The sequence below is a fragment of the Taeniopygia guttata genome, chromosome Z, assembly GCF_048771995.1.
Source record: "Taeniopygia guttata chromosome Z, bTaeGut7.mat, whole genome shotgun sequence".
Classification (NCBI taxonomy): domain Eukaryota; kingdom Metazoa; phylum Chordata; class Aves; order Passeriformes; family Estrildidae; genus Taeniopygia; species Taeniopygia guttata.
The window spans coordinates 46,922,354-46,946,187 of NC_133063.1; the positions used below are offsets into that span (position 1 = coordinate 46,922,354).

The following is a 23,834-nucleotide window of genomic DNA, read 5'->3' on the forward strand; positions in this document are numbered from 1 at the left end:
AGTAAAAAAATCAGGTGTCACTTTGGAATTCACAGTAATGACTCTGTTTTGTGTTTGCAGAGTACCTTTTGTTGTTCAGGAAGAAAGATATTCTCAGTGTGTATGGAAATTACTGTAGTATGCTCGCTGCACTGTGTTTTTCCTCCTAAATTCAGCAGGAGTCTTCAATTAAAAAAAAAAAAAAGTACACTGCTGATGGAGTGTGCTGCCTGTGCTACCAGAACACACAGTCAGCTACACAATTTAGATCTGGTCTGCTGCAACAGGTTTTAGGGCTTTGCTTCTAGTTAAGCATTTGTGAACTTAGCATTCCCTTTTGTCGATTTTTAGAAACAAACTTGGAAAGATTAGTCATATTTAATAGCTTGAGAACAGCACAGAACTTGGGGTTTTTTTACCCCTCTTTCTACTGCAGCTTTTCTATCTCTAAGCTGTTTTTGGTATTTATAACAACAATCTCCAGAGGAAGAACTAAAAACAATAGCAGAGCAAGATCCACCAGGGAGTGTCACTTCAGCTAGGAAAACATAAGGAAGTTGATTTCAAAGAGCAAGCATTATTTAGAAGAAGGTAACTCTACCTTGCAGAAGTTTTGCAGTAATGACTTTATCTTTCTTCCAGCCCATCTGAGATGGAAAGGAGAGGAGGGATAGACAGACACACTAGTACAATTTATTTCTTTTGATTAGACGAAGTCTGGTAAAACATTTGCGTCTAATTAGACCTCATAACTGCAGGGAAATCATAACAGCTGTGATAACCTCAGTGTTCACTGTTACTGTTGGTGGTAAGAGATCACATGGTAGCTACAAGACACTTACTTAATTACCACACTTGCTAATAATGCATTACTATGATTTTAAAATGCATATGACATCATCTGCTCTTGATGAGATAATTTTCCTATTCTGGTAGCATTTACAAGCTGTGGGCAAGATAGGGACTTGCTGTACCAGGTGCTGTGTGATGCAGTCTGTGACAATTATGGCCTGAAATGTTTTAATTTTTAAATTAGGACAGGCAGAGCAATGGGGCCCAGTAAAGGGAGGAGAGCAGTCATGATGAGATTGTGTGGCAGAAATTAGCTAATGCACAGTTCAAAGGATTTTGTTTGCAAAGAAGACAGGAAAGGAAAGGCATCAGAGTAGCTCAGGGACCCCTGAGCAAACCTTTTGCTGATGAACATCTCTGAGGCTCTGAAGAAATACAAAGGAGCAATAAGAGATCTGAAAAGGCCAGGGACATGACACTATATCCTCAGACACATGGGAGGTAAATAATAATGGACTTTGCAAAGCAAAACACTAACTTCCCTTCAAGTTAACTGGAAAGTCAGAGGGGTGCCCAGCTCACAGGTGGGGCAGGCTTGGATGATGTACTGCCACAATGCAGAGTCTGCTGTGCTGGAACTCTTACTCAGTCTGCTGCTGCTGCTACATGTGATGAACACATAGAGAAGCAAATCAGAGCTTTTGAGGAGTCTAGCAGCATTTCAGCAGCACTAAAGCCACTTCAGGGGCAAGAAGAGATTTCTTCCCTGGCTGCCTCAGTGCTGGCATTGCAGCTCCCTGCACTGACAATTCCCATGCACACTGCTAAGTGGAAGTGTTCCCAGTCCCTTGAGTCTGCCTTTGGTAACACCCTTAGTACACAGTCTGGGTGATTGTTTGCAGGAATATCGTGGTTTATCCTTACAAGTGGTTCCTCTGGGTATCTCAGAGATATGTATGTTTTTGTCACATTCCCTTCACTGATGCAGTTCTGGGCAGCAAACATGAAGGCAGAAAAATCTGCTGTGCAGAAATTAAATCTCCCTTGTCTAGGTGTGAACCTTGGGAAGGTTAGTTGTTTTTTGAAACACCCAAGTAGAAGTCTTGTCCTTCACACTCTCTGCAGACTTCGGGGTTTTAAATATTAACAGAATAGCAATCCCATTATATGACATTTTGCTATTGAGTTTCAATTTCAGAAATTATTTGCTAGATCTTCTGTTTGGAACTAGAAGCACATTCTGCAGTGTTGTGGCTATTTATAGTTTGGGATGAAGCAGCCTCTAAAAGCATTAGAGGCAATCAGAGAAAACTACTAGAACTGGGCTCAAGGGAAAACACCTCAGGAGGTTATTTCTGCAACAGGCAGCTGACCTACGAGTTGCTCAATCAGAAGATGAGGATGCAAACTTCGGAGGGGTCAGAGATAGACTAGATAAGCAGAAAGATGTACTGGGTATAACCAGCCACACAAACACGAGGGTTCTGGAAACCCTCAGAGGTGGTTGGCCATTGTAGCTGGAAGGGTACTGAGAGAGAGCTTTAGGACACAGTAATCACTTCTGCTTGTCCTGCTTTTGTCTAAGTGTTGGCTTGTTTTTTTTTTCCACAGGGGGGTATACAGACAGCTGTTGCTGTGCTTCAGTTGAGATTCTTAATCGTCAGCTGAGCCTCTTCATCAGCAGTGGAGATGGGGAAGGGCCTTGAGGGGAAGCCATATGAGGAGCGGCTGAGGTCACTTGGCTTGTTTATCCTGGAGGAGAGTGAGGGGAGACCTCAGAACAGTTTACCTCTTCCTTACAAAGGGAAGCAGAAGGGCAGGCATTGATCTCTTCTTTCCAGTGATCAGTGACAGAACCTGAGAGAATGGCCTGAAGTTGTGTCAGGGGAGGTTTTGGTTGGATTTTGGGATGAAGTTCTTCACCTAGAGGGTGGTTGGGCACTGGAACAGGCTCCCCAAGGAAGTGGTAACAGCACCAAGTCTGACAGAGTTCAAAACGCATTTGAACAATGCTCTCAGGCACACGGCGGGATTTTTGGATTGAGCTGTGCAGGGCCAGGAGCTGGACTCGATGATCCCTGAGGGTCCCTCTCAACACATTCCATAATTCTTGCGCTAGCACACCAGAGCTAGTGAAAACACATACAGGGCGTTCCTCCTCCATCGAGCTCCCTCACCTTTCGGGAGTGAAACAAAAGCCTGAAAAGAAGAGAAGCTAAGCACAAAGCCCCGCGCCCGGGCGCAGCCGGCCGGCCCGCCGCAGCCTCCCCCTGCCGCGTCCGTCGTCACTCGGCCCTGCCCCGGCGGGACGGCCCCGCCCCGGCTGAGGCGCCGCCGCCGCCCGGTGTCCGCGGGGCGGCATGAGGAGAGCCGGGGGCGGCTGCCGGGGCCGCCATGTCGCTGCTCTGCGTGCGAGGTGAGCGGGGCGGCGGCGGAGCGGGGGGACACGCCTGGGCAGGGCTTGGCTTCGTCCTGGGTGAAGTGGGTTTCAGCCTCCCTGAAGCGGGGACGGGCGTGCCGGTGCCTCCCTGCTGAGCCGCGCGGGCCTCCAGCTGCACTCCTGGGCCAGAGGTTCCGCATGGCGAGGCAGCAGGTGCGGCTCAGGAGCGGCGGTCCCGGCCGGGGAGGTCCGGAGCCTCGGGAGGAGCCGTGGCTGACTTTGGGAGTTGGCTCGGACACGAGTTGAATCGCCCAGTGAACGACGCGGGCAGGAAGCAGCCTGCTGTCACTCCGTATACTCGCCTTAGAGCGTGCATTGTTATTTCACATACATTCCTAATTACCTCCTCATCCTGCTATCGAGCCTCGTCCCCTTCATGAACAGGTTGCGGGAAGCCGGCACTTTCTCTGCGCAGTGGATTATAGTGCTGTCTCCGGTTTCCCATTTCTTGCTGCCTTGTGCTAAAAAATAATGATAAAGAAATCCGTGGGGGAAACCATCTGCCAGGGCTCACGCTACTGGGACGTGTCTCGCTGCACTGAGCGCCGCGGTCACAGGGCGTCCCCGAGCGCAGCCGTGCCCTGCGGCTTAAAAGTGTAGTTTTAATGTTCTCAGCTCCTTTGCCAGGAATGGTAAAAAAACTGACGCTGCTAGCAGTTCAGCTCTTCTGTCACACACACAGGTTATTGATAGCAGCTCCTTTTATCCAGCTGTTCATCACTCTTTTGAATCAAAAGTCCTGTGTCGGTGATGGTGTAAGATATCCAACAGAACGTCTTGAAAGTGCTGATTTTGGGGAGTGTTTCCGAATTAAGTTTCAGCCCTTTTATGAAACACGTGTATAAGGCTCAGGGGAGGTGCACAAGTGGAAAGTTTATCTTAAATATGCTTTTCGTACTGTTCTGTGTAAACTGTGAAGTGCAGACTTGTCTAGCCCATTTTGAAGGTTTTGCCAAAATCTCGTAATTAAAGCTGAGTCTTACTAGCTGAAGGATGCTTGTCTGCATTACAGGTGCATTTTTATTCTTTTTGGTGGTTCATCCTCAAAATGTTTTCAGAGTGTCCTTTAGAGTAAAGTGGGTTTAATACCACTTGAAGGTGATTGTCTTAAGAATGTATTTACACACTGTTCACGAGCAATAGTGAAAGAACATGAATTGAATGATTGAGCTACTGAAAGTGTCTTCTCTTCTCAAGGTGTTTATTCTTGATCTATAGAGTTTTTAGGACAAAAGAATTTCAGGAGCCTGGAATGGTGTGCTCTTGTGTTTCATTTATTCTTTGTGTGAAGAGCTAAAGAAGAAATTTGCGGTGGCTGGTGACTTTGTGTGAAGATTTACTGTGAAAATTTTATCTTCCATTCAATTTGCTGTGCAAAGACAGAAGACCAGTATTCATTTAAATATATTATACTGAACAAATTTATTATAAGATTGCAATTAGATTAGTCAATTTACTAAATGTCAAGAAACATGTTTTCTGAAATAGGCATGACTGAAAGGACGAGCTGATGAGATCTTGTAAGAAGCAACCATCAAACCTGATATAGAAGTATGTTGAGGTAGAGCAGCATGAAAAACAAAACAGATACCAGGGGCTGAGATAAAACGACTGGGTCAAGGAGGAGGCTTAATTAATTGTATTAATTATTACTTTTTAAAAAAAGCCCAACAATATGGCACTTCTCTTGATTCTTTTACTTTTCCTGTGAAATGAACTAATCTTGTTGAGACAGCAGTGAGCTGTTAGTAAGAAAGTTGGAAAATCTGGGTTTTTTTCTATTCAAAATAGTACACATAGAAGACTACATAGTCGTGTGGGGTTAGATGGTGTAGAGCTGAGACTAACAAAGAAAGACAACAAAAATCCCCATGGAATAAATGTAGGTGATTGGGACACTTAATAGCATCTGGATTGCAGTTTTACATGTAAAGGAAAAAGCCATGTGTCAGCATCACAAGAAGCATGCCAGTCAGAAGGATAGTGTTTTAATTTATTGATTTATTTTCCACCCTCCCCCTTGAATTATGTGCATTAATAGTATTTTAATCAATCGCTAATCTAAAACAGTGCTCAGCGTTTGTGATCAAACATGTCTGGGTGCTGCCTTTGTTCCTGAAAGACCAGCTAGCATATATGTCTTCTTGATGTCAAGTGCTACATTTCTTTCACTGTTTTGGAGAACAAATAATTTTTTGTGTGTTTTTTTTTTCCCCCTTTTTTCCACCTTTGTTTATTTGTTTTGATTTGTTGTTTGTTTTATTTGTTGTTGTTTTTTATGTGGCATTTTTTGTTTGTTTCTTTGGTGTATTTTGTTTGCTTTGTTTTGTTTTTTTCCAGAATCATTCAGCTGTGTCTGCCATAGAAATAGGAAACACCTGACAGAAAATATAAGCTCAGAGAAAATGTGAGTCTGGGCTTGTCTGCAGCAGTTCAGTTGTGAAATAACCCAGTGGTAATGGGCTGTTGTAGGAGCAAATTGAGGGATTCTTTTGAAGCAGGAAAATATGCAGTGAGTGTAAGTGAAGTGAAGGAGAAAAGAAATCCTGAATATTACATGATTGAGGCTTTTAGGAGACTTCTTTGTATTTTGCTTCCACTGCTTAAGTGCAAGAGAGGTTGCATGCACTCCTGTTCTGAGCAGCTGTGTCTGGATTATGTCTGATAATCTTCTCTTGGCATAGTTTGCTTTATTAGTTTGCATTTAGTGTTGTATTTGTGAAAATAGTACATATTAAATAAAACTAATCCCAGAGAAGCAATCTAGTTTTTCACATCAGTCTTGCATTATTAACTTTCTTGACTTTCTTTTGTAACTGTTGATTTTAACCCACATCTCAACTAGATAAAAATTCTTTTCCTGATCTTTCCTGTCTCCTGACTTGGTGATGGGAATAACTGCTGTCTCAGCACAGCTTGCAGGGGTCATAGCAAAATGGACCCTGCTGAGGCTGGATCACTCGGTCACTGGCTCTGTTTGTCATTGTCCTGACACATAGTTCATGCCCTTTCACTTGCTCACTTCTATTGCATTTTTCTTTGTCCCCAGCCCTGCTGTCTCAAGACTGATGATTCTCTTCTAGTTTTTCTCCTTTCTGGTTCATAGTAGCTTATGCTGTGTCTTCCCTGTCACTGTATTCCAAAGCATTTGACCTGTCTGGTCCACCTGATAATTATAATGCCAAGGATGCTGGCAGTGGGATTCTTCCCTCATCCGTGTGCACAGTACCTGACTTAGTCCCATGAGGTCACAGTGCTTTTGTGTAATGTGCCTTTATGTTGGGACCTGATCCACAATATTTGTGTGAGATTTGGCTGCCAGAGTTACATGGGAGAATGACTTGTGTGAACTCTTGCACTCCAGAATTTCAAGTTTACTGCTGTGTGAAATTACATTGTCTGGAGGTTAGGAGTGATATTTTCTTGTTCGCCTAATGTGTATTGTGTGGCTGTGCTGAAGAATTAGAAGAGCTTGTGATATTTTTTGTCAAAACAGCTGGAGTATTGGAATACCACTCTGAGAACTTAACTATCCATCCCTCTATTGCCAACAAAATTTGAGTTCCAGTACTGAATTGAACTCTGTTGACATCCAAGTGAAAGAAGAAAAGAAGGAAAATGGAAATGGATGTTAATGATAAAATAAATGAAAACATGTTCAATCTTGTGTTGTACTTAGAAATACCTATACCTATATGTGGCCAAGTGTCAGGAACTTCTTTTTCCCCATCTTGATTTAATGGCCTCGACTTACCTCAGTGTTCCTTGATAAACTGAATGCAGTGCCTCTAGCTTTCTGTTGTGACTGTTCTGAAATAGTTGTAGAATTGAAAAAAAACCCCAATCCATCTTTTTGTAGGTCAAAATGATGAAGAAGAGAACTGAACATTAAAAGTAATAGCAGAAATGCAAGTTATAACACTAGGATATTAAAATATAATGATTAATTTATAATTTGCTGTGTGACTATTATGAACTCTATTTCTGTAGTTGTCCTTAGTCAGGAAGTTTCCAGTGTAGGTAGTGTTGGAGCAAAATAAAGTGCATTAAAAATTTGGGTAATAAGGCTAAGATAGAAGTGTTCTCTATTAAAAGAGCATTTTTGTGTTGAGAGTTAAGTTTTAGGTTTATAAAGCTGTAATTGGAGAGAACTTTTTAAGATTTCTAGCTTTTTCTGTTCAGTAAAACCTGCAAACCACATCTGACTTTTGATGCACAGGTGATCATTAAACAGATGATTTCCTGTTTAAAATCCCCACCCTTTGAGCTTTGGGCACTGTTACTGCAAGTTTCAACTAACAGTGTAAAACCTACTTTTTAGGTATTTAGGGGACTATGAACTACTTGAAACCTCCCTATATTTCTCAGTGGGATGAGGGAAAGGTACAGAGATGCTTTCTGAATTTGAATAGCGTCTGCTTCCTTTTTACCCTTGTCGTGTACTTTGAACTGACTCCTTCAGTCTGGGATCTGGCAGGCCTAATTTGTTAAAGTTGTTATTAGCATACTCTTTTAATATGCAATAAAGTGCTGCATTTAATCTAAGTGCTGAAAGAACCTAACTTTATACTCTTAACAATCCAAGACCTAGCTGCCACTTATACAGCAGCATTGAAAGTCCAAGTAAATAAAACTGTTTTTTTAATCCAGGACCTTATTTCAAAAACTTGGCTTGAATGCATGTGAAGTACATATGTCTGATGGCAAATCATCTTCCTATAAATTTCCTTTGAAATTTCTTCCTGCATATTTTTTTGTGCCTTGTCATCAAATTTTACTGAGTGTTTTGAAAAATACTTTAATCACGCCATAAAAACTGTTCTTGCTGCTCTTTGAAGAGATCTTGAACTAGAGGGATGTGTCTAATAACTTTTTCTTTGTTGCTCTTTTGTTCTGATAATTACCTATGTGGTCTTGAAAACAGATTTGGAGCTGCTGTGAAAGTAAGTGTCTAGAGTCTTCACTAACTCTGCCTCTTATGTTAGAGCTCACTGGTTAACACCTGGCATTTTCTTGGTGTGGAACTGTATGTAAGCAGCTTGCTGTTCATGCAAAGAATGATTTCTGGAGTCAGGAGTTTAAAAGGTTTCTCTTTAGCACTTGGATTTGCTCTTCTTTGCTGTCTTTATTTTCTGATGTTGGTTTAGTAAGTGAAATTGCATTTAATATTGTTGTGTTAATCTCATCAACATAACAAAACAAAATCTGCTTTACCTATATTGTTGGTGTGTGCTTATCTGTGCCTGCTTTAGCCATGTTTACCAAGAGCTTTGCTGAAGTATTGTTGTGCTTGTAAATGGTCACCTGTAAAATTTGGCAGATGCTTTCTATGATACAGATTCCTATTCCATAGGTATATCCTGGGTGTTTGGATCAGATCTCTTTGCATTTAGAAAAATTTCAGATGGAGTCTTTTCTCTTAGGCCCTCCTTATACCTGATTAGGCTGCTGTGCATAATTCTGCTTTTATCATGTGCCTTTTGACTGGCTTCTGTGTCCTGCTTGGTTTTGTGTAAGTGGCAAATGCCCAGTTGAGAAGGAATGACATATGGCAGGCTTTGGAATGGGAAACACCACTGATCATGGCCAATCTCTCAAGTGGCTGTCTATTACTGTTCCACTGGACACCCACCATATTGTATCATCTTACACTTTGCTAAGACACAGTTCTACCCTAAGTGAGTTGCGTGTCTCAGAAAATTCTATGTGAGAACAGTTTGGATCAGTCTCTCCAAGCCAGTGTTGAACAGTAGGCATCTTTTTTTCCCGGAACTTTTAACTCCTTAGACATTTCAGACATTTGTCTGGAGTGCTCAGTATCTGTAGGTACCTGACCTCCTATAGGTGTGCTCTGAGTTTCACCTTGGGTGTCATACTCTGCTCATCTTGGAGTTTCTTTTCTAATCTTTCTGGATGCATTTAAAGCAAGGGTCAGTGGGCTACAAGACTACTTCAATTATATGCATGTTGCAGTTTTTTAGACCTTCTGATTTTTATTACTTGTACATCAAATATTTAGCATTATCTTCATTTGTCATGGGCTGGAAAGTACCTGATCTCACAGGTTCTTGCTTCTTCCTGAGCATGGGGCAAATGTTTATGGGATGCTTAATGCTTTTTCACCATCAGCCGCAGTTAAATCAGCTAATGAGTTGGGAGGGCACAATACCCTTGTTGGTGTTTTGTCTCTATTCAGATTTTTTTTTTAAGTCTCTTGCTTTTCTGTGCATTTAACTTTCTACATCTTGGGCCACACAACCTGTGTCAATACAGTTTATTTCTTGTATTTTACCATGGATTTATAGCTCTTTGAGGTGGAGTGGAATTCAGCTGTCGTCTTTGCTTGAGAAGTAGTGGCTTTTTGGTCCCCTGGAAAACACCTAGTAAATGATTCCTGAATCTGATTATGACAGTTTTGGTTTGTATTTATTCTTCTCAGTCAATTTGGAGTAATTACTCTCACCTTTATGAAATTAACTCCCTCTGAAATGTCCCTTGTGTATTGCTAGGGATTGGTTTTGGACAGCCCATGTTTTATTTGATTTGATCAGAGCTACTGCGGGTAACTATTAAATAATTGTTTTGTAGAAGAAAATGGGAGTGGTGATCCAAAACAGTTCTACCTGTTTAACAGTTGTTGAGTTGGAATGCTATTTGCAACTTTTGAAAGAACTGAAGTGGTACTGGCAGGCATATGAGCTCTTCAGGATTTCTCTGTTTAACTATCTTTATATGTGTACTTCTGTCTTCTGTGATGAGCAGATTTCAGCTAAATACATTATTAAATACACTATGTGCATCTATGTGTCTCTTTCAGCTAGGAAGAAAGTTTCAAATCTAATCAAAATTAAAAAAAAAAAAAACAACTGAGAAATCTCTGGTTGATAATTTCATGAAAATATGCAAATGTGATTTGCTTGGTGCATCATAAACATTTAACACATCCCTAACACATTAGAGACATCTAACTCCTTCACCAAGCTTTCAAAACAGATTTCTTACTGTCCTTTTAAGTTATTTTCCTCCTTATGAACTTTGAATAATCGAATAATTACACATAAAAATAAAATGTTGAGTACCTACAGATCTTAGAAGCCTTTCACTTCTTGTGTAGTGTGGGGTGCAGGAGACCAGCTGTGGCAAGAAAACCAAGTTAGATGATAAGTTCTCAGGTGAGGAATTTTTTTGCCGATGCTGGTTGAACTTATTAAGCACCATATTATGGCTTGGATTCATGTCCTGCTGTTGTGGAAAGTGGTAAGGAATCGGAGCACAGTACTGGTAGGAATTCTGCCTCTCTGATAGCTACATGTGGGCATCCTAAAAATGAAAGAGAATGCTGCCAGCTAATAGTTGTGACTTAGTTTATGTTCCCTCTAGCATACTGCTCTCGAGTGCATGTTCATCCTTCTGTCAGATAAGTTGGGGTGGGATTTGGACAGAACTGTATGGGAGGTGGGTCCATGCATTCAGCATGGAAGCATATTCTGAGAGAGGTTCAGTTCATGGAAACTCTGTGCTAAGAGAAAATTAAATTTGGCCAGTGTCAGATATGAGTAAATGTTGCCTGCTTTGTTTGCAGGATTTACTATTGCTGGCCACAATTAAATTTGTAAAAATCTTAAAATTGCTGGGCAAGGTGCATGGGGTAGGAACTATATTAAAGGAATTAAAAATCCTGATTTTGTTCCCTTTCAGATTGCCTGTGTCTGGGGAGTTGGAGCATTAAAAAACATCAAGAAGATAAGGCATTTCAATAGCTTTTTGTTGACCTCAGTTTCTTGATGCTCTTCCTTGCAGTTGAACATACTGTATAAATGAAAAGTGAGTTAGACTGGGATGTCTTGTCTGATGAAGGATAAGAGGAGGTGTCTTGTTGAGGATAATCTCTAGCCTAAAAGTGTTGGCGAGTTTGAAAAGAAATTTGGATTCAAGCCTTGACCATGTCCCTTTCGGGAATACTGGTTTTAACCTTATTACTTAAAGCTCTTGTGACTTAGCTCTCTTAAATCTTTACAACCTAAATGCTCTGCTAAACAGACTCCAACATTTCCACCACAGAGACCTAATTAATAAGTATAAAATAACTGCAGAATTATGCTTCTGAGTAGTGGCACACTTCTATTTTTTGTGCTCAGGCCAATGTAGTAATACTCAGCTTAAAAAAACATTAAAAAAACCCAAAAAAAACCAACATGCTTTGTCCCTTTACTTTTGGTTTGCTGCTCTCTTCAGGCAAAATCTGCAGCATATTACCAACCTGCTATTGTCTTTGTTGGCATCTGCTGAAAGGATTTTGGATCTGGAGCTAGATTTGGTGGTCTATGAAAATGTCCACTTTTCTGAGCTGTTGTGTCAGCACAATGCTGCAGTCCATGTGCCAGGGATTCAGGTGTGCTTGGATAAGGCAAAGAAAACTGTGAAAGAACTGCATCACCTGGAACCTGTTCTGAAAGATATGCGAGGCTTTTGTCCAGCATCCAAACTCCATTTACCTCCATTACCAAACTCCATTTTTCTCAATCCTTAAGTACTGGAAGGGCCAGGAGTACAACTTTCATAATAGCATCTCCAATCAAAGGAAAGGCACACCAACTTCTGCTGTTCTGATGCTAAATGTAGTAAACCACTTCAGCATGATAAGCAGTAATTTGTCACATATGATAATCAACATAAAGCTCATGAATGTGTCAATACTGAATTTCTAGACAGAAGCTTATTAGAGACATTTTCCTTTCCCAAAGACTTGTAAAAACTTCAGAAAAGGTTTTCAGAAAATGTTCAGGGACTTCAGATTTTCGGTACCTGGGGTTATTCACTTGTAGTTATCACATACTCTTCAGTTCCAACAACCTCAGTCCTTTGTAGCGAAAGTCCTTGTGGAGTGTTATAGCTGCAATTACACACTGCAGAGCTACAAACCCTTTTGGGGAAGTTTTCAGTAATTATTTTTTCCTATAAGGCCAGGAGTACCAGACACACGGTACCAAGGTGGTTTGTTAGCTTTGTGTGAGGAAGGAATTTGATTGCTGAGTAAACTACTACACACATTGTAGAAAATTGTTGTTCCCGTTTTGTTCCTTTTCCTAATTTCATATTGGAAAGTGTTGTTCTTCATTGTAAGATTTCTCTTCAGGAGATTGTTTGGCCTCTTCATGCATGTGTCTCATCTTTGAGAGTCAGAGAGGTCATAAACTACGAGGAAGCCGAGATTGCCTTTGTTTTTGGATTTGGGATTTCTAACCTTTAAAAATCATGATGCCATTTCATAGATTAATAAAGTCATGGTTTTAAATGAAATTCTCAATATTTTGTGGTTCAGACATCCTGCAATCTTGAGCTCCTGATCTGAACCTAAACTTGTAGTGTGCAACTTGAATGTGGCATGCAACATGGATATGGATTGGTAGGAAGGGAAAAATGGATATGAAACAGTAGTTTTATCTTAGTCTTTCCCACCTGGTATAACTTGCTGCATGTGCAGAATTTTATTAGATTTTGACCTATTAAATTAAGTAAGTGGAGTCTGTGTATGCTCCATTTTAGTAGATTTTTTGAGGAGATTAACTGCTTAGAAACTCCATAGTTAAAAGGCCAGAATGGCTTGTTGTAATCATCTAGTATGACCCTCTGTAATACACAGTATTTTTTAAATGTAACAACCTAGAGTCTAACAGAAAATGATCAGATTCTGAACTAAAATTGATGAATTGATCTATGGTTCTTGGTAGCTCTATGCCAATTAGCATATGTGACGAATTTCTGCTTTTTATGCTGAAGTGGTTTACTAGCTTTGACATCAGAACAGCAGAATCTGGTATGCCTTTTCTTAGGTTGGAGAAACTATTATGGAAGTTGTACTCCTTGCCCTTCCAGTACTTAAAGATTTGGAAAAACAGAGTTTGGTAATGTCTGTTACTTGAGTAGAGGCAGGTGGATGTTACATTATGAGCAATCTGACTGTAATGACAAGTGTTTACATATATTTCCACAGTTAAAAAGAGGTCAAGACATGCCATGACCTAATAGATCTCAGTGTTAAATCAGTATATTGTTACACTTTTGCTAGGTGGGAAGATTGTGGTTTACCAGAGCTTGACCAACAGACCTTTTACTTCTGTTGTAAACTTGAATTTGAAGTTACTGTTCTACATAAACCTGACACTTTAGTCAAAGATGTAGGAAGTGTTCAGGCTGTATTGGAGGACAGTAGCATGTGACTGAAGTTTGAATATATATGAGTTAACCCTGTGCATGCTTTCTGAAGGCCTGCATTGTATCTTTATTTTTCCCCATAGAATGTCAGGGAAGAGTTGGTGCTGCACATGAAATTGGGGTTACCTGATCCATGATAAGTGCTACAGTTTTATGAAGTAAACAATGTAAAACATTTGAGTTAGTAGTGTTGAGTTAGTTTTCCTAGAGGGTGCAAACACATTTGTGTTACAAAGCAAAATGGGAAGCTTGTGGCTAAAGGGTTGGAAGGAGGCTGTTAGTTTAGGACTCAGAATTAGCCCCCAAAAGGTTAGCAGGAGTCACGAGGAGTGGGCGTTATGAGGGAAACAGTGATGTTGGAAGGGGCTTCTTACTCTAGAGAGAGAGGAATAGAGGTGATTGGGAAAATTCCACTGTGGTTTGGTGGTACAAAATTGTAAAGCAGCATTAGTGTGGATAAAAGAGAACCAGCTGGGCTGAAATTGCTTTGGGAAGAGCTGATAAGAGATTTTGCTGTGATAGCACAAGAGATCTACTGCACGTAGTCCAGGATTTAAATGTGGATAAAAATCTCATAACATGGCTAGAGCAAAGTATTTCTGGGTGTTCTCACCGTGGAAAACTGACTCCCCACACTAGAGAATATATCCTGTTGGTTGTTCATGGTGTACAGGGAACTGTGTTACCTAACAGTGACGAAAGCCATAAAACTGATGGAGTGAACTGTAGTTGTGACTTTGAGAGGCACAGAAGGTGCTTCAGGGAAGCTGGACGTGGAAATGAACTTAATTTGAATGATCACAGCTGAAGCTAAATTAAGGTAAACAGTTGAACATGTAGGTTAGTAATTGTCAAGCCTCCAGGGAAGCTGGAGAAGCTTTTTGGTGAAGTGTGGAGGTTGGATACAGAGGAGGGCAGGTAATTCAGGGAAGCTACAGGGGTAAATATTAGCATCTCAAATAACAGAAAAGGTTCCACCTAGGAGATTACCCCAGAGCTGATGATTCACCTGTTCATTACGTCAGGATATGCTGAGCAAACAGAGAATCTCTGAGAGGTGTGGGCAAAAAAACAGTTAGTAGAGGAAGTGTATGCTGAGGATTAGAAAGACCAAGGCTAAGGCAGGGGCTTCCACCTTAGCAGACAAGGTGGCATCTTGCAAGTGGTAATAAAACAGGTAACAGAAGGTGCTTGATCACAGGAAAAGGGGAAACATTCATCCTCCACAGGGAGAGGAATCAGACTTCTCTGCATGGGGACAGGGAGCTGTGTAAAAATGGGCTCGGAATGGTCCCTGGACTGTAGGAATTGTTTCTTATGAAACTGAAAATGATGCACAAGAGTGGGAGAAAAAATTTTAATATCCTGCATTTGAGTCCAGTAGTTTGTATCCCAGAGAGCTGAAACATGGAACACTTCTTATCTGAACTCTGCCAGCAGAAATTTTACTGTGGCTGCAAACAAGCTGTGCCATCGCCCAACTGGAGAGGAATAGATGTTGTTTCTGTGGATAGGTGAGAAGATAAAGGAGATGAGATGAGTGATAAATGTGGGTAAATATGGATCTTGACTTCAAAAGCAGGTGGGACTGTGACAACATGGAAAGTTTAAAGTAAACTGTTAGGAGACAATAATAACAATTTTTTAGACAGAAAAATTGAAGAAGAAGCAATGTGGAAGGGTATTGTATGAAACGTGACACGGGTTTGCAAGAGGAAGATTGTTCTGAGCTAGCTTCTTGTTTCTAAATGAAAGTATGCATCTATTTTTACTTCTGCTGTATCTCACAAATCCTATAGCAGATTTCTTTTTAAAGAAAATTTTAATTGACAAAAGACAAAAGATACGTAAAAGTATAAGGAGCAGGCTGCAGCAGAAGCTAGTAATGTTGCTAGGATTAGTGGGAGAAGCAGATGTCTTCCACTTGTGTCATGGCAAGAAAGAATACAAATATGTGTGTCAAAGCCATTCTTAAGCAAAGTCCTAATTACGCAGCAAATGTTGAAGCAAATAGATATAATGCAGGAATGGCTCAGTGACGCCTGAGGAGAGTGAGAATGAAAATGAGTTGATATTCTGTAAAAAATTATACACTTAGAGGCAAATGACAAGCCTTGATGAGAAATGCAAAACTTACTGAAAGGAGAGATGTTGGGGAGTCCTTGTGTCTCTGCACCATGCTTGTAAACAGAAGCTGATGAGATCTGTGACATGTGTCCATTAAAAACATCAGGAAATTAAACATGGAGTGAGGAAAAACATGGAGAGGGGGAGTAGTGTTGACATAAGATACAGAAGGTATACACATGCCATTAATTAACGTGTTGAGTGGAAAGTAGGAATGATTTTGAATGGTGTAAGTGGTCCAGGTGTTGGGAGAAGCAGCATTAGTGTTGGACCTTTCCAGTCTTGTGATCCTCACTGCACTTACATGTGATGTGAGTTACTGTTCTGACAACTAATTGCTATAGACAAACTGTATATTAAGGTAAAATTGTGATGTGCCATCTTTCTTATTTATAAACGTTAATAATAAGGAAAAAACCTACATGTGAAGTAACTTGCTCATGCTCGATTTTTACCTAAGGCTGTTTATTTTGTTTAATGGTTTTGACTGTTACACCTGGTGTATTTTCACCTTATTGTTTATGGAGGTCCAAATGCAAGCAAACAGCATGGCTTTCAGGAGAAGAGTCTTCGGCACACTCCTTGTCAGTAGTAAGACCTTCTCATGATTCAGTTCTTTGTATACATGCTGTTTTGAAACAGTATTTTGAAAAGTATTGGCAGGTGAGTGCTAATGTGTTTGTGAGGTGCAGCTCTTAGCAATCTGACTGTCTTGTTTCTGCAATTTGTGGGTGCCCTCCAGGAACAAGTATTGTCTGGGCAGTTTGTGAATGTGAAGATTAAAATCAGACTACCAGAGGTATGGTTTGCCAACAGTGTTTTTTTTATTAGGTCTCCTGTTCCTGCCTGGAATCTCATTCAGTTACACCATAACTCAGAACAATTTCTTTCACTCTTTCTTAATTGTCACAGTCAAACTTATTTCTGTCTCCTAGATACTAATATTTTCTCTGAGTTGTGCAGCCAAACAGGTAAATACTAAGTAACATAATAAGATTTTATTAATATTTTACTTAAAAATATTTTTCATGCTAGACCAATCTTCCTTCATTATTTGGTGTGGAAAACACAGGTGCTGTTTTTCCTGGGAGCTTATAATTTACTCTAGCATGGTGGGATGTTTTTGGTTTAAAAAAAATATATAAGAATTTACTGAATCCACCACAAATGTGCTGATGCTTTAATTTTTAGTTTCTCTTTTGGTGAATATGCTGTACCACTGGAATTGGACAGTGACATTTATTAGCATCATTTTTTAATCTCAGTGCCTTTCAGGACAAGCTTGTGCTCAATCCTGTTTCACAAGTAGCTGTGTTCCAGTTGGCTGAATGCTTGCAATCCTGTAACTTAAATCGAAACTACCAGAAAATAGACCAAGGCTGTGATTAGGTGGCAATCATACTGGTGTGGTTAGTCAGCAACTATTTTTCCAGGTGCATCTTGTTTACACTAAGTCTGAACAAGGAATGTAGAAACATGAGTCACTGGGGAGACTGTTCAGGTGACTTTTGTTGACAGGAGAAAAGCACACACCAAAGGACAAGCACACAAGTGGTTTTGTTCTGTCATTTCTGCTCTTTCCTGTTAGGTTCCACAGTTCGTGTGTCTTCTAGCAGCTGTTACTTTGGCTGTGACCAGGCTCTGTGATTTGACCTAATAACTGTGGCAAGATTCTAGTAATTTAAGTGGCCTTTACCTCTGTGTAACAATGTCTGATCAGAAGTTGCATGTGCTCTGTGTCTTGGAAGAAATTATTCTGCAGAAAGGTGTATCTTTTTTCAAAATAAATACACCTACCCACCCCCCTCAAACCTAAAGAAACTGATTTCTCCATTCATCTGGTTTCTGAATAGCTTTTAAGGGTTTTTTGTTATGTTTGGAGTTTAAAAATAATTTTTATATTTGCTCTTTGGTTTTTATCTCCCCACTGATGCTTTTGTTATAAACTAGTTGAGCTGTTGCTTTGTCATCAAAGGCAGTTTACCAGGTCAGACTGGCTCCTAGCAGACTTGATGCATTATCAGTCTATCTCTTTTGCTGCCTTCTGGTGCAAGGATATGGCTTTTATTATGCATATTTCCTTAGTCTTTGGCAGCTGGAGGCATATGTGAGTTGCTGTCTGTTTTGTGTAAAATAAAGTAGTGTGGGTTTTGTTCCCTTAATCAATTAAGGCATTTCCAGTAACTCAAAATAATATACTTCTGCCACTAACTTAAAATAATGTATTTCTGAACCTTGCAGAATTTGAAAGAAGGGCATATTATGCCACTGAAAATTGGAAGCCTCCTTTACTATGAAGCCCAGTAGTACATATCTTATACATTTTAAAATTCTGTAAGACTTGGTTGATGTTTATTTTTTCTCCATGATAAAGCACAGATTCAGGAGTAGGATGCTGTCTTTTCTGATCATAAAAGAGTTAAAGGTTCAGGAGAAATCTGTAACTTGTAGGGAACCCCTTAAGGCAAAGTACCAAAGGACAATCTAACAGAATGCATCTTCTGGGAGAGTCAGACACACTATAACTCGCTCTAGTACACTGCACCCAATCTGTTTTTGACTAATAATATTAAGGCTACAGGAGAATATTGGAGAGGCATGGCAGCTTGGATTACTGCTTAGTTCACCTCTTGGTTGGGGAACCAGGTCGCCTGACAGAGCTGTCTATGTTGCCAGTGTCAGGAGGATTAACCTTTTATAATCTCTGTGATTTGAATAAGAGATTTTGTTTCTGTCCTCACTGCTCAGTTCAAAGCAGCTGCTGAGCAGAAACTTCAGTGGATCTTCAGAAATGTGTTTGTGTTGGTCAGCTCAAAAAAAAGAAATAGGTGTTGCAAGGATTTCTCCTAGCTGTGCTTTTTAGCAACTGATTTAAATGTTTGTGGGATAAATGTCTATGGGTGGATTTACCACTGGAATCAGGGAAGTTGGCTAAGTCCTCAGTTTCCTTTTTGTTTGCAAGGTGTTCTGTTACACAAATAGTATCAAATCCATTTCTCCATCCCACGCTCTGCTTCCCCAGCCCCTTGGAGAGCAAACTTTGGACAAAAAGTAGAATCTTTTAAGCATGTTATAACAAAACTTCAGTCTGTGTTTGTTTTCCCACTTCTAAAGAAAAATATTACTGATCTAGACCAATCAGTTGGAGGTGATGCTCACCTGTCTGTGCTAGGTCATGTCAAAACCAGGAGGGATTACTCAATCAGCTGAGGTGTATGTATTTGCCCTTGAGGACTGGTGGTGGTAGTAATAAGGTACTTAGCTCTCTGCCTAGAGCCCCACAAAATTTGAAGGATTTTCTTTTATGTATTGTGGTTGGGGAAGAAGCTCTTCAGTTTTAAAAAAGCCACTCTGTTTGCTGTGTCAAACAGGTAGCAAAGTGTCTTGCATCTTTGATAGTCCCTTTCTTCTTGACACAGAGAGATATAGGTTTGCTTGTGTTGTCTACTTTAAAACACGCAATACTGCTGTCAAGTGACAACAAATATGTTTGGCAAAAAAGCTGAACTGTGAAATAAGCTGTCTCAAGCATGTATTTCCCCTTGCTTTTGAAGAAATAACAAAGTGGAATTCACCTGTAATTGCTGGCACCCTTAAGCATTGATTATGTTGGTGATGGAGGAGGTCTGGTGGTAGAACAGGCTGTATGAAACTACTTTCAAAAATGTCATCTCTGGTCCTAAGTCTAGGGGCATATTAATTTGTTGAGTAGGTACTGGTGTATCATCATGTCATGCTCTTTTCTGGAATTGTCTAGGTGTTTGTATGGATGAGATACAGGCTAATGGTCTTGTTCTGCAGCCCTCACTCCCATGGTTTCTCTTAGTACAAACATCTGCTGAAGGTGTAGAAGGAGCCCCTTGGTCTGCAGGGCAGAAGACATCTGGTTTGGGACCCAAGTGCAAGATGTCATTGATTCAAGGTGGTTTTTGGCAGCTCTAGCATCTAATCTGAACAGTGGGATTGTCAGACTTACTGAAGCAACTGATGTTTTGGGGGCAATGAATTACAAATTGATGACTGGCATTGTCATGGTGCTGGTAGGGGGAGATGCAGTAACCAGAAGGCAAACATCTGTGAGACAGCAAAAGGTCTCTGTGGCACCTTGCTTGTAAATATTCTTGTTACTTGGTTGTGGTTCTTTGTGGAGAAATATGACTGATGCTTCAGAGTCTTTTCTCAGTGAAGAAAACCATCTGAAGGTATTTTGAATCATCCACTGTGTCTCATAGCTTGGGCCTTTGGCTCAGGCAAGTGGCTCTTGAGGTGACAGCTAGGAGCAAAGTAGAATTTCAGGTACATATTAACATGTCTCTGGGAAGTTTACAAAGGAGCAAAGCACAATTCTAAATAAGCATCTGAGGACACTGATTCTTGCCATGCTAGAATTAACTTGTCAGTTTGCACTGGGATTGTGATTGTTGCTAGATAAGTTGAAAAGGTGAGTAATGAGGTAAAGGGCTCTCTGCAGAGCAGTGTGCAGGCTGGAGGCACCTTGTATGCCAGCACTGGCTGTGGAGCCCTGGAGAGCTGGAGCAAACATTTTGTGCACAGCTGTTAAGACAATAATGAGATGCATTGTGTAGGGGAAAGGTTTTTGTCTGGGCACTGGTAGGCTGTCATTTCAGCAAGTCCCAAAGCAGAGAGAAGATGCCTTATGATTCTTGATCATTGTTGTAATCACCTGAAAGATGACTTGAACTCAGGGGGTTTGTCTGTTTTGTGCTGGCTGGAGAAGTGTCCTGAGACTACCTGCCTACCAGCTGACCTGGGGGACCATGCCAGCAGGAGAAAAGGAGTTAGATACACTCAGAGCCTGGAAGAGCATCTGCAGTGATGGGAATTTCTAGAAGAGTATTCTGGTGTTGGGAATTCCACTCCTCAACTTCCACCTGTTCTCTCTCCTGCTCAGCATTTCACTACATAAGCTGCCTGGACGTAGACGCTCCTGCACTTTTTCTGGTTCCAAGTATATTTAATGTAAAAATTGGAAAATATTTGATGGGCTATTGACACTCTGGATTCACTGTCAGTGCAGATCTGTTTCAGGAGGTTAAAGTTCAAGACCTGTTCCTAACTTTTCTACTGCTTCCAGCATCTGATTCTAGCTTTCTTGGCTGTATGGTTCATGAATACACTTATTTTCTTTTTTTTTCCCCCCCTTCTGGACAGAAAAAACAATAATGTCCAGCTTATTTCCGCTGCTCTTTATCTGAAATCAATTGAATGCTTCCTGCTGGCTTTCAGGAAGCTTTTTCTGGGATCAACTGTAAGTAAACTTCTTGCAGCTTCTACTGCAAAGCAGAAGTTCCACTAAGTGCTAATGTTTAATGTAATAAAGATTTGAGCTGTGGTTTACCAAATAGTTAATCTATGTTTTAAGCATTTTATTGTTACGATCTCTTGAGGCTTTTTTGGATAAAATAATCTGCACATTTTAAAATGCTGGATTTCTTCTGCAGTGCTGAATGGTCATGGTGTATATATTTTGGCAGTGTAGATCCTGTTCTGTGCTAGCTTTTTAGTAAAATCAACATATTAAATTAAAAGTTCAGAGATGAGGGTACTTCTGGGTTTTAGGACCTGTTATTTTGTGCATCTCCTGCCTCCGTTCTTCTCCGTGAACCCTGTCCTAGTTGCTCTACTTCAAATATTGTTTTCAAACCAACAAACAACAGCCTGACCTTGCATCCTGATACTACTTTCCTGAGAAATGCTGGTGTAAGAATTTGGGAGAGCAGTCTCATATCTGTGTCAAGGAAGGAATCAGTTGCAGACCTCCTTAGTTTTTCTTTTGAGTCTAGTCCCCTGTCACAGTGCGACTTGTGTTGCATGCATAGTTTGAGTTCCATTTTGCCTGTTCTGTAGTTCCCTAGTAGAATTCAGTTTGTGTTTGAGATATGTTTCATCTTTCTGTCCAGAACTGTCCACAACTACAATCCCCATATCTTTGCAGCATTATTTGTTGTTTTTTTTGTTTGTTTGTTTTTTTTTTAAATTTCAGTAGTGTTTTCTTCACCTGTGCATTTCTGTTGGTGAAATAGTTCAAGGAGTATTTCAGGCAAGTGAGTTCTTGAGGTATGCAACAAACAAGAATATGTATGAAACCCTTCAGTTCAGGAAGTTGAAAACCTGTGTGATGTTAAGTCAGTATGTCAAATCAGATCTGGTAACAGATTAACCTGTAACCAAAACCCAAATGTGTCTCTTAACTGTCTAAATCTATTTTGTCATTGAAAGTGTTTAGAAGTCTACTTGCATTAGCTGCCTAGTGTATTAAACCAGAATAGAAAGTAAATTGTCACCCCTTCTGTTGCATGAAATGTCTTTAAGAGAAGTAGAACTTTTAAAAGAAGGCTTCTTTTGCTGATGAAGATTGACTTTTATTATAAAATAACCCCCACAGCTGAACAGCTCTTGCCAAAGGATTTGCAGAGTTTATCTGCTCCTCCAGGTATACTGTGAGAATGTGGGGAATATGTGCAAATGACAGATAGGGTTTCCTATGCAGTTTTAAAATTTGTTCAGTTCACAGTATGTAGTAGTTTTGGTAGGGATGAAAGAATTTGAATACTGTGAAGCTATGATGCAAGCTGGGCTGTGCTGTACACATTTACAAAGTTTTATGCAAAAACTGAGTTGAAAAATGCCAATATTTACAGGAGGTATGAAATGACCTGCTTCACTGAGGGGATCAGACTGGATAGTTGAGCAAAATAGTTGCATGTATCTTTCATTTTCTGATTGGATCAGCACAGTGTATTAATTGTGGGTTTCCTCAGGTTTGTGTAGATTTGCCATCATGTTGTCCTGCAAGCTCTCCCAAATTCATGTGCATGAAATACTAGGGAATAGTCCAGATATCCCATCACTGTGCTATGTTGCTCTCATGTTCATGGGCTATGGCAGTAATAGGGGTTTAGACAAGACTGTAATGTATAGCTTTTACATATAAATGCTATGCATTTTCTGCTTAGGTTTCAATACTTTGATCACCAGTGTTCATCCTATACAAGTGAAAAATCTAGGGAGAAACAAATGTTGGGTCAAGTATAGTAACCAGAAACATGCAGCAGTATCCCCCTTGGGAGTTAGCTGTGAGCCCCAAGTTGTGGAGTGTCTGGACTATGGAGGGAGCAAGTGGGGTGCTCTCTTCCTGCAGATTGTGACTCTTGTGCGCATGCAAGGCCTCGCTCTTAACTGACCAGAGAATTTACAGAGGAACAGGGAAGCATCTAGTGAGGTTTGGCAGTGTGGGGGAGTCACTGGGATGTGTATATTACATAGTGGTTTCCTGGAAATCATGTGTTAAATGGTGCTGGACCTTGAATGGAAATACAGAGAATGTGTCCCCTCTAGCACAGAGATTTGGAAAGCTCTGCAAACAGTCACATGTCCTAGCTGCTATCAGTCACTGTCCAGTGGGCAGGAAGGGTGGAGTGGCTGGTAGAAAGCTGTTTGTTGGAAATTGTATGATAAATCAAATAAACTTAGTAGCTTTGTGTACCTCTGGACAGGGTAATGAATTTGCAGATCATCTGAGCAGGAAAATGCTAATTCATGCGAATTAGGAAGTATTCTAATTCATTTTCAAGACATCTGGCAATACAGATATCTCTTGGGTAGATCAATTTGCTATCACAGACTACAGATTAAAGACTCTTTTGCCTACCCCCTTCCTGAGAAGAACCCTTGAGTAATGTGAATAATGGCTGGTTGCTGAAGGGACTGTATCCTTCCCTTTGTTTGATGTGGTTTTCAAGGCCTTGGGAAGGGCAAATCAGTCTGTCCTGTGGGCATTCAAAGTGGTCAAATTGAAGAAAGCTCTTTGCCACATGATTAGAAAATGCGATATGTAAGTGCTTTGTGGTATGTTGGGCTTTTTTTTTTTTTTTTATTTCTACAAACTATTAAAAATTAATGATTGTATATGACATCTATACCGTTTATTCTGGTCTACTCATTAAAGCAGATTGATCCCTCGGTTCAGTTGAGGTAAACTTGGCTATCTGGGTTCCCCCACAGTTGTCTCAATCAAAGAGGTAGTAGATTTTTGATGGAGTGTTTCAAGTACTAAGTCAGAAAAATTCTGTCCTTAGATGCAACCTTAGTTCTTTGAACACTGTTGAAAATCTGTGCTATTTTCCTGCTCTCTGCCAGTTACCAAGCAGAGTGGCATTTCGCAGTGGCTCTTCCTTCTGGCAGCAGAGCAGTTCTGTGATCAGCCCAGCCCTCCTTTCACATTAAGCAATAACAGAACGTTATCCCCAGTGTACTGTGA

The 23,834-nt window shown here is 40.4% G+C and overlaps 1 protein-coding gene across 8 annotated transcripts in view; it reads left to right on the plus strand.

Annotated features, from left to right (window-relative positions):
* Positions 1 to 3,033: 3,033 nt before the first annotated feature.
* Positions 3,034 to 23,834, plus strand: part of UNC13B (unc-13 homolog B) — a 208,244-nt gene continuing 187,443 nt past the window's right edge. For 5 of the 8 annotated variants that reach the window (XM_030258840.4, XM_041711471.2, XM_072922644.1 and 2 more), the window contains exon 1: positions 3,040 to 3,187. In XM_030258840.4, coding sequence (XP_030114700.4) covers positions 3,166 to 3,187 — 22 coding nt within the window. In that variant the 5' untranslated portion in view covers positions 3,040 to 3,165. Of the gene's footprint in view, positions 3,188 to 23,834 lie in introns of all 8 variants that reach the window. The other 3 variants (XM_072922639.1, XM_072922637.1, XM_072922638.1) reach the window with 1 other exon arrangement.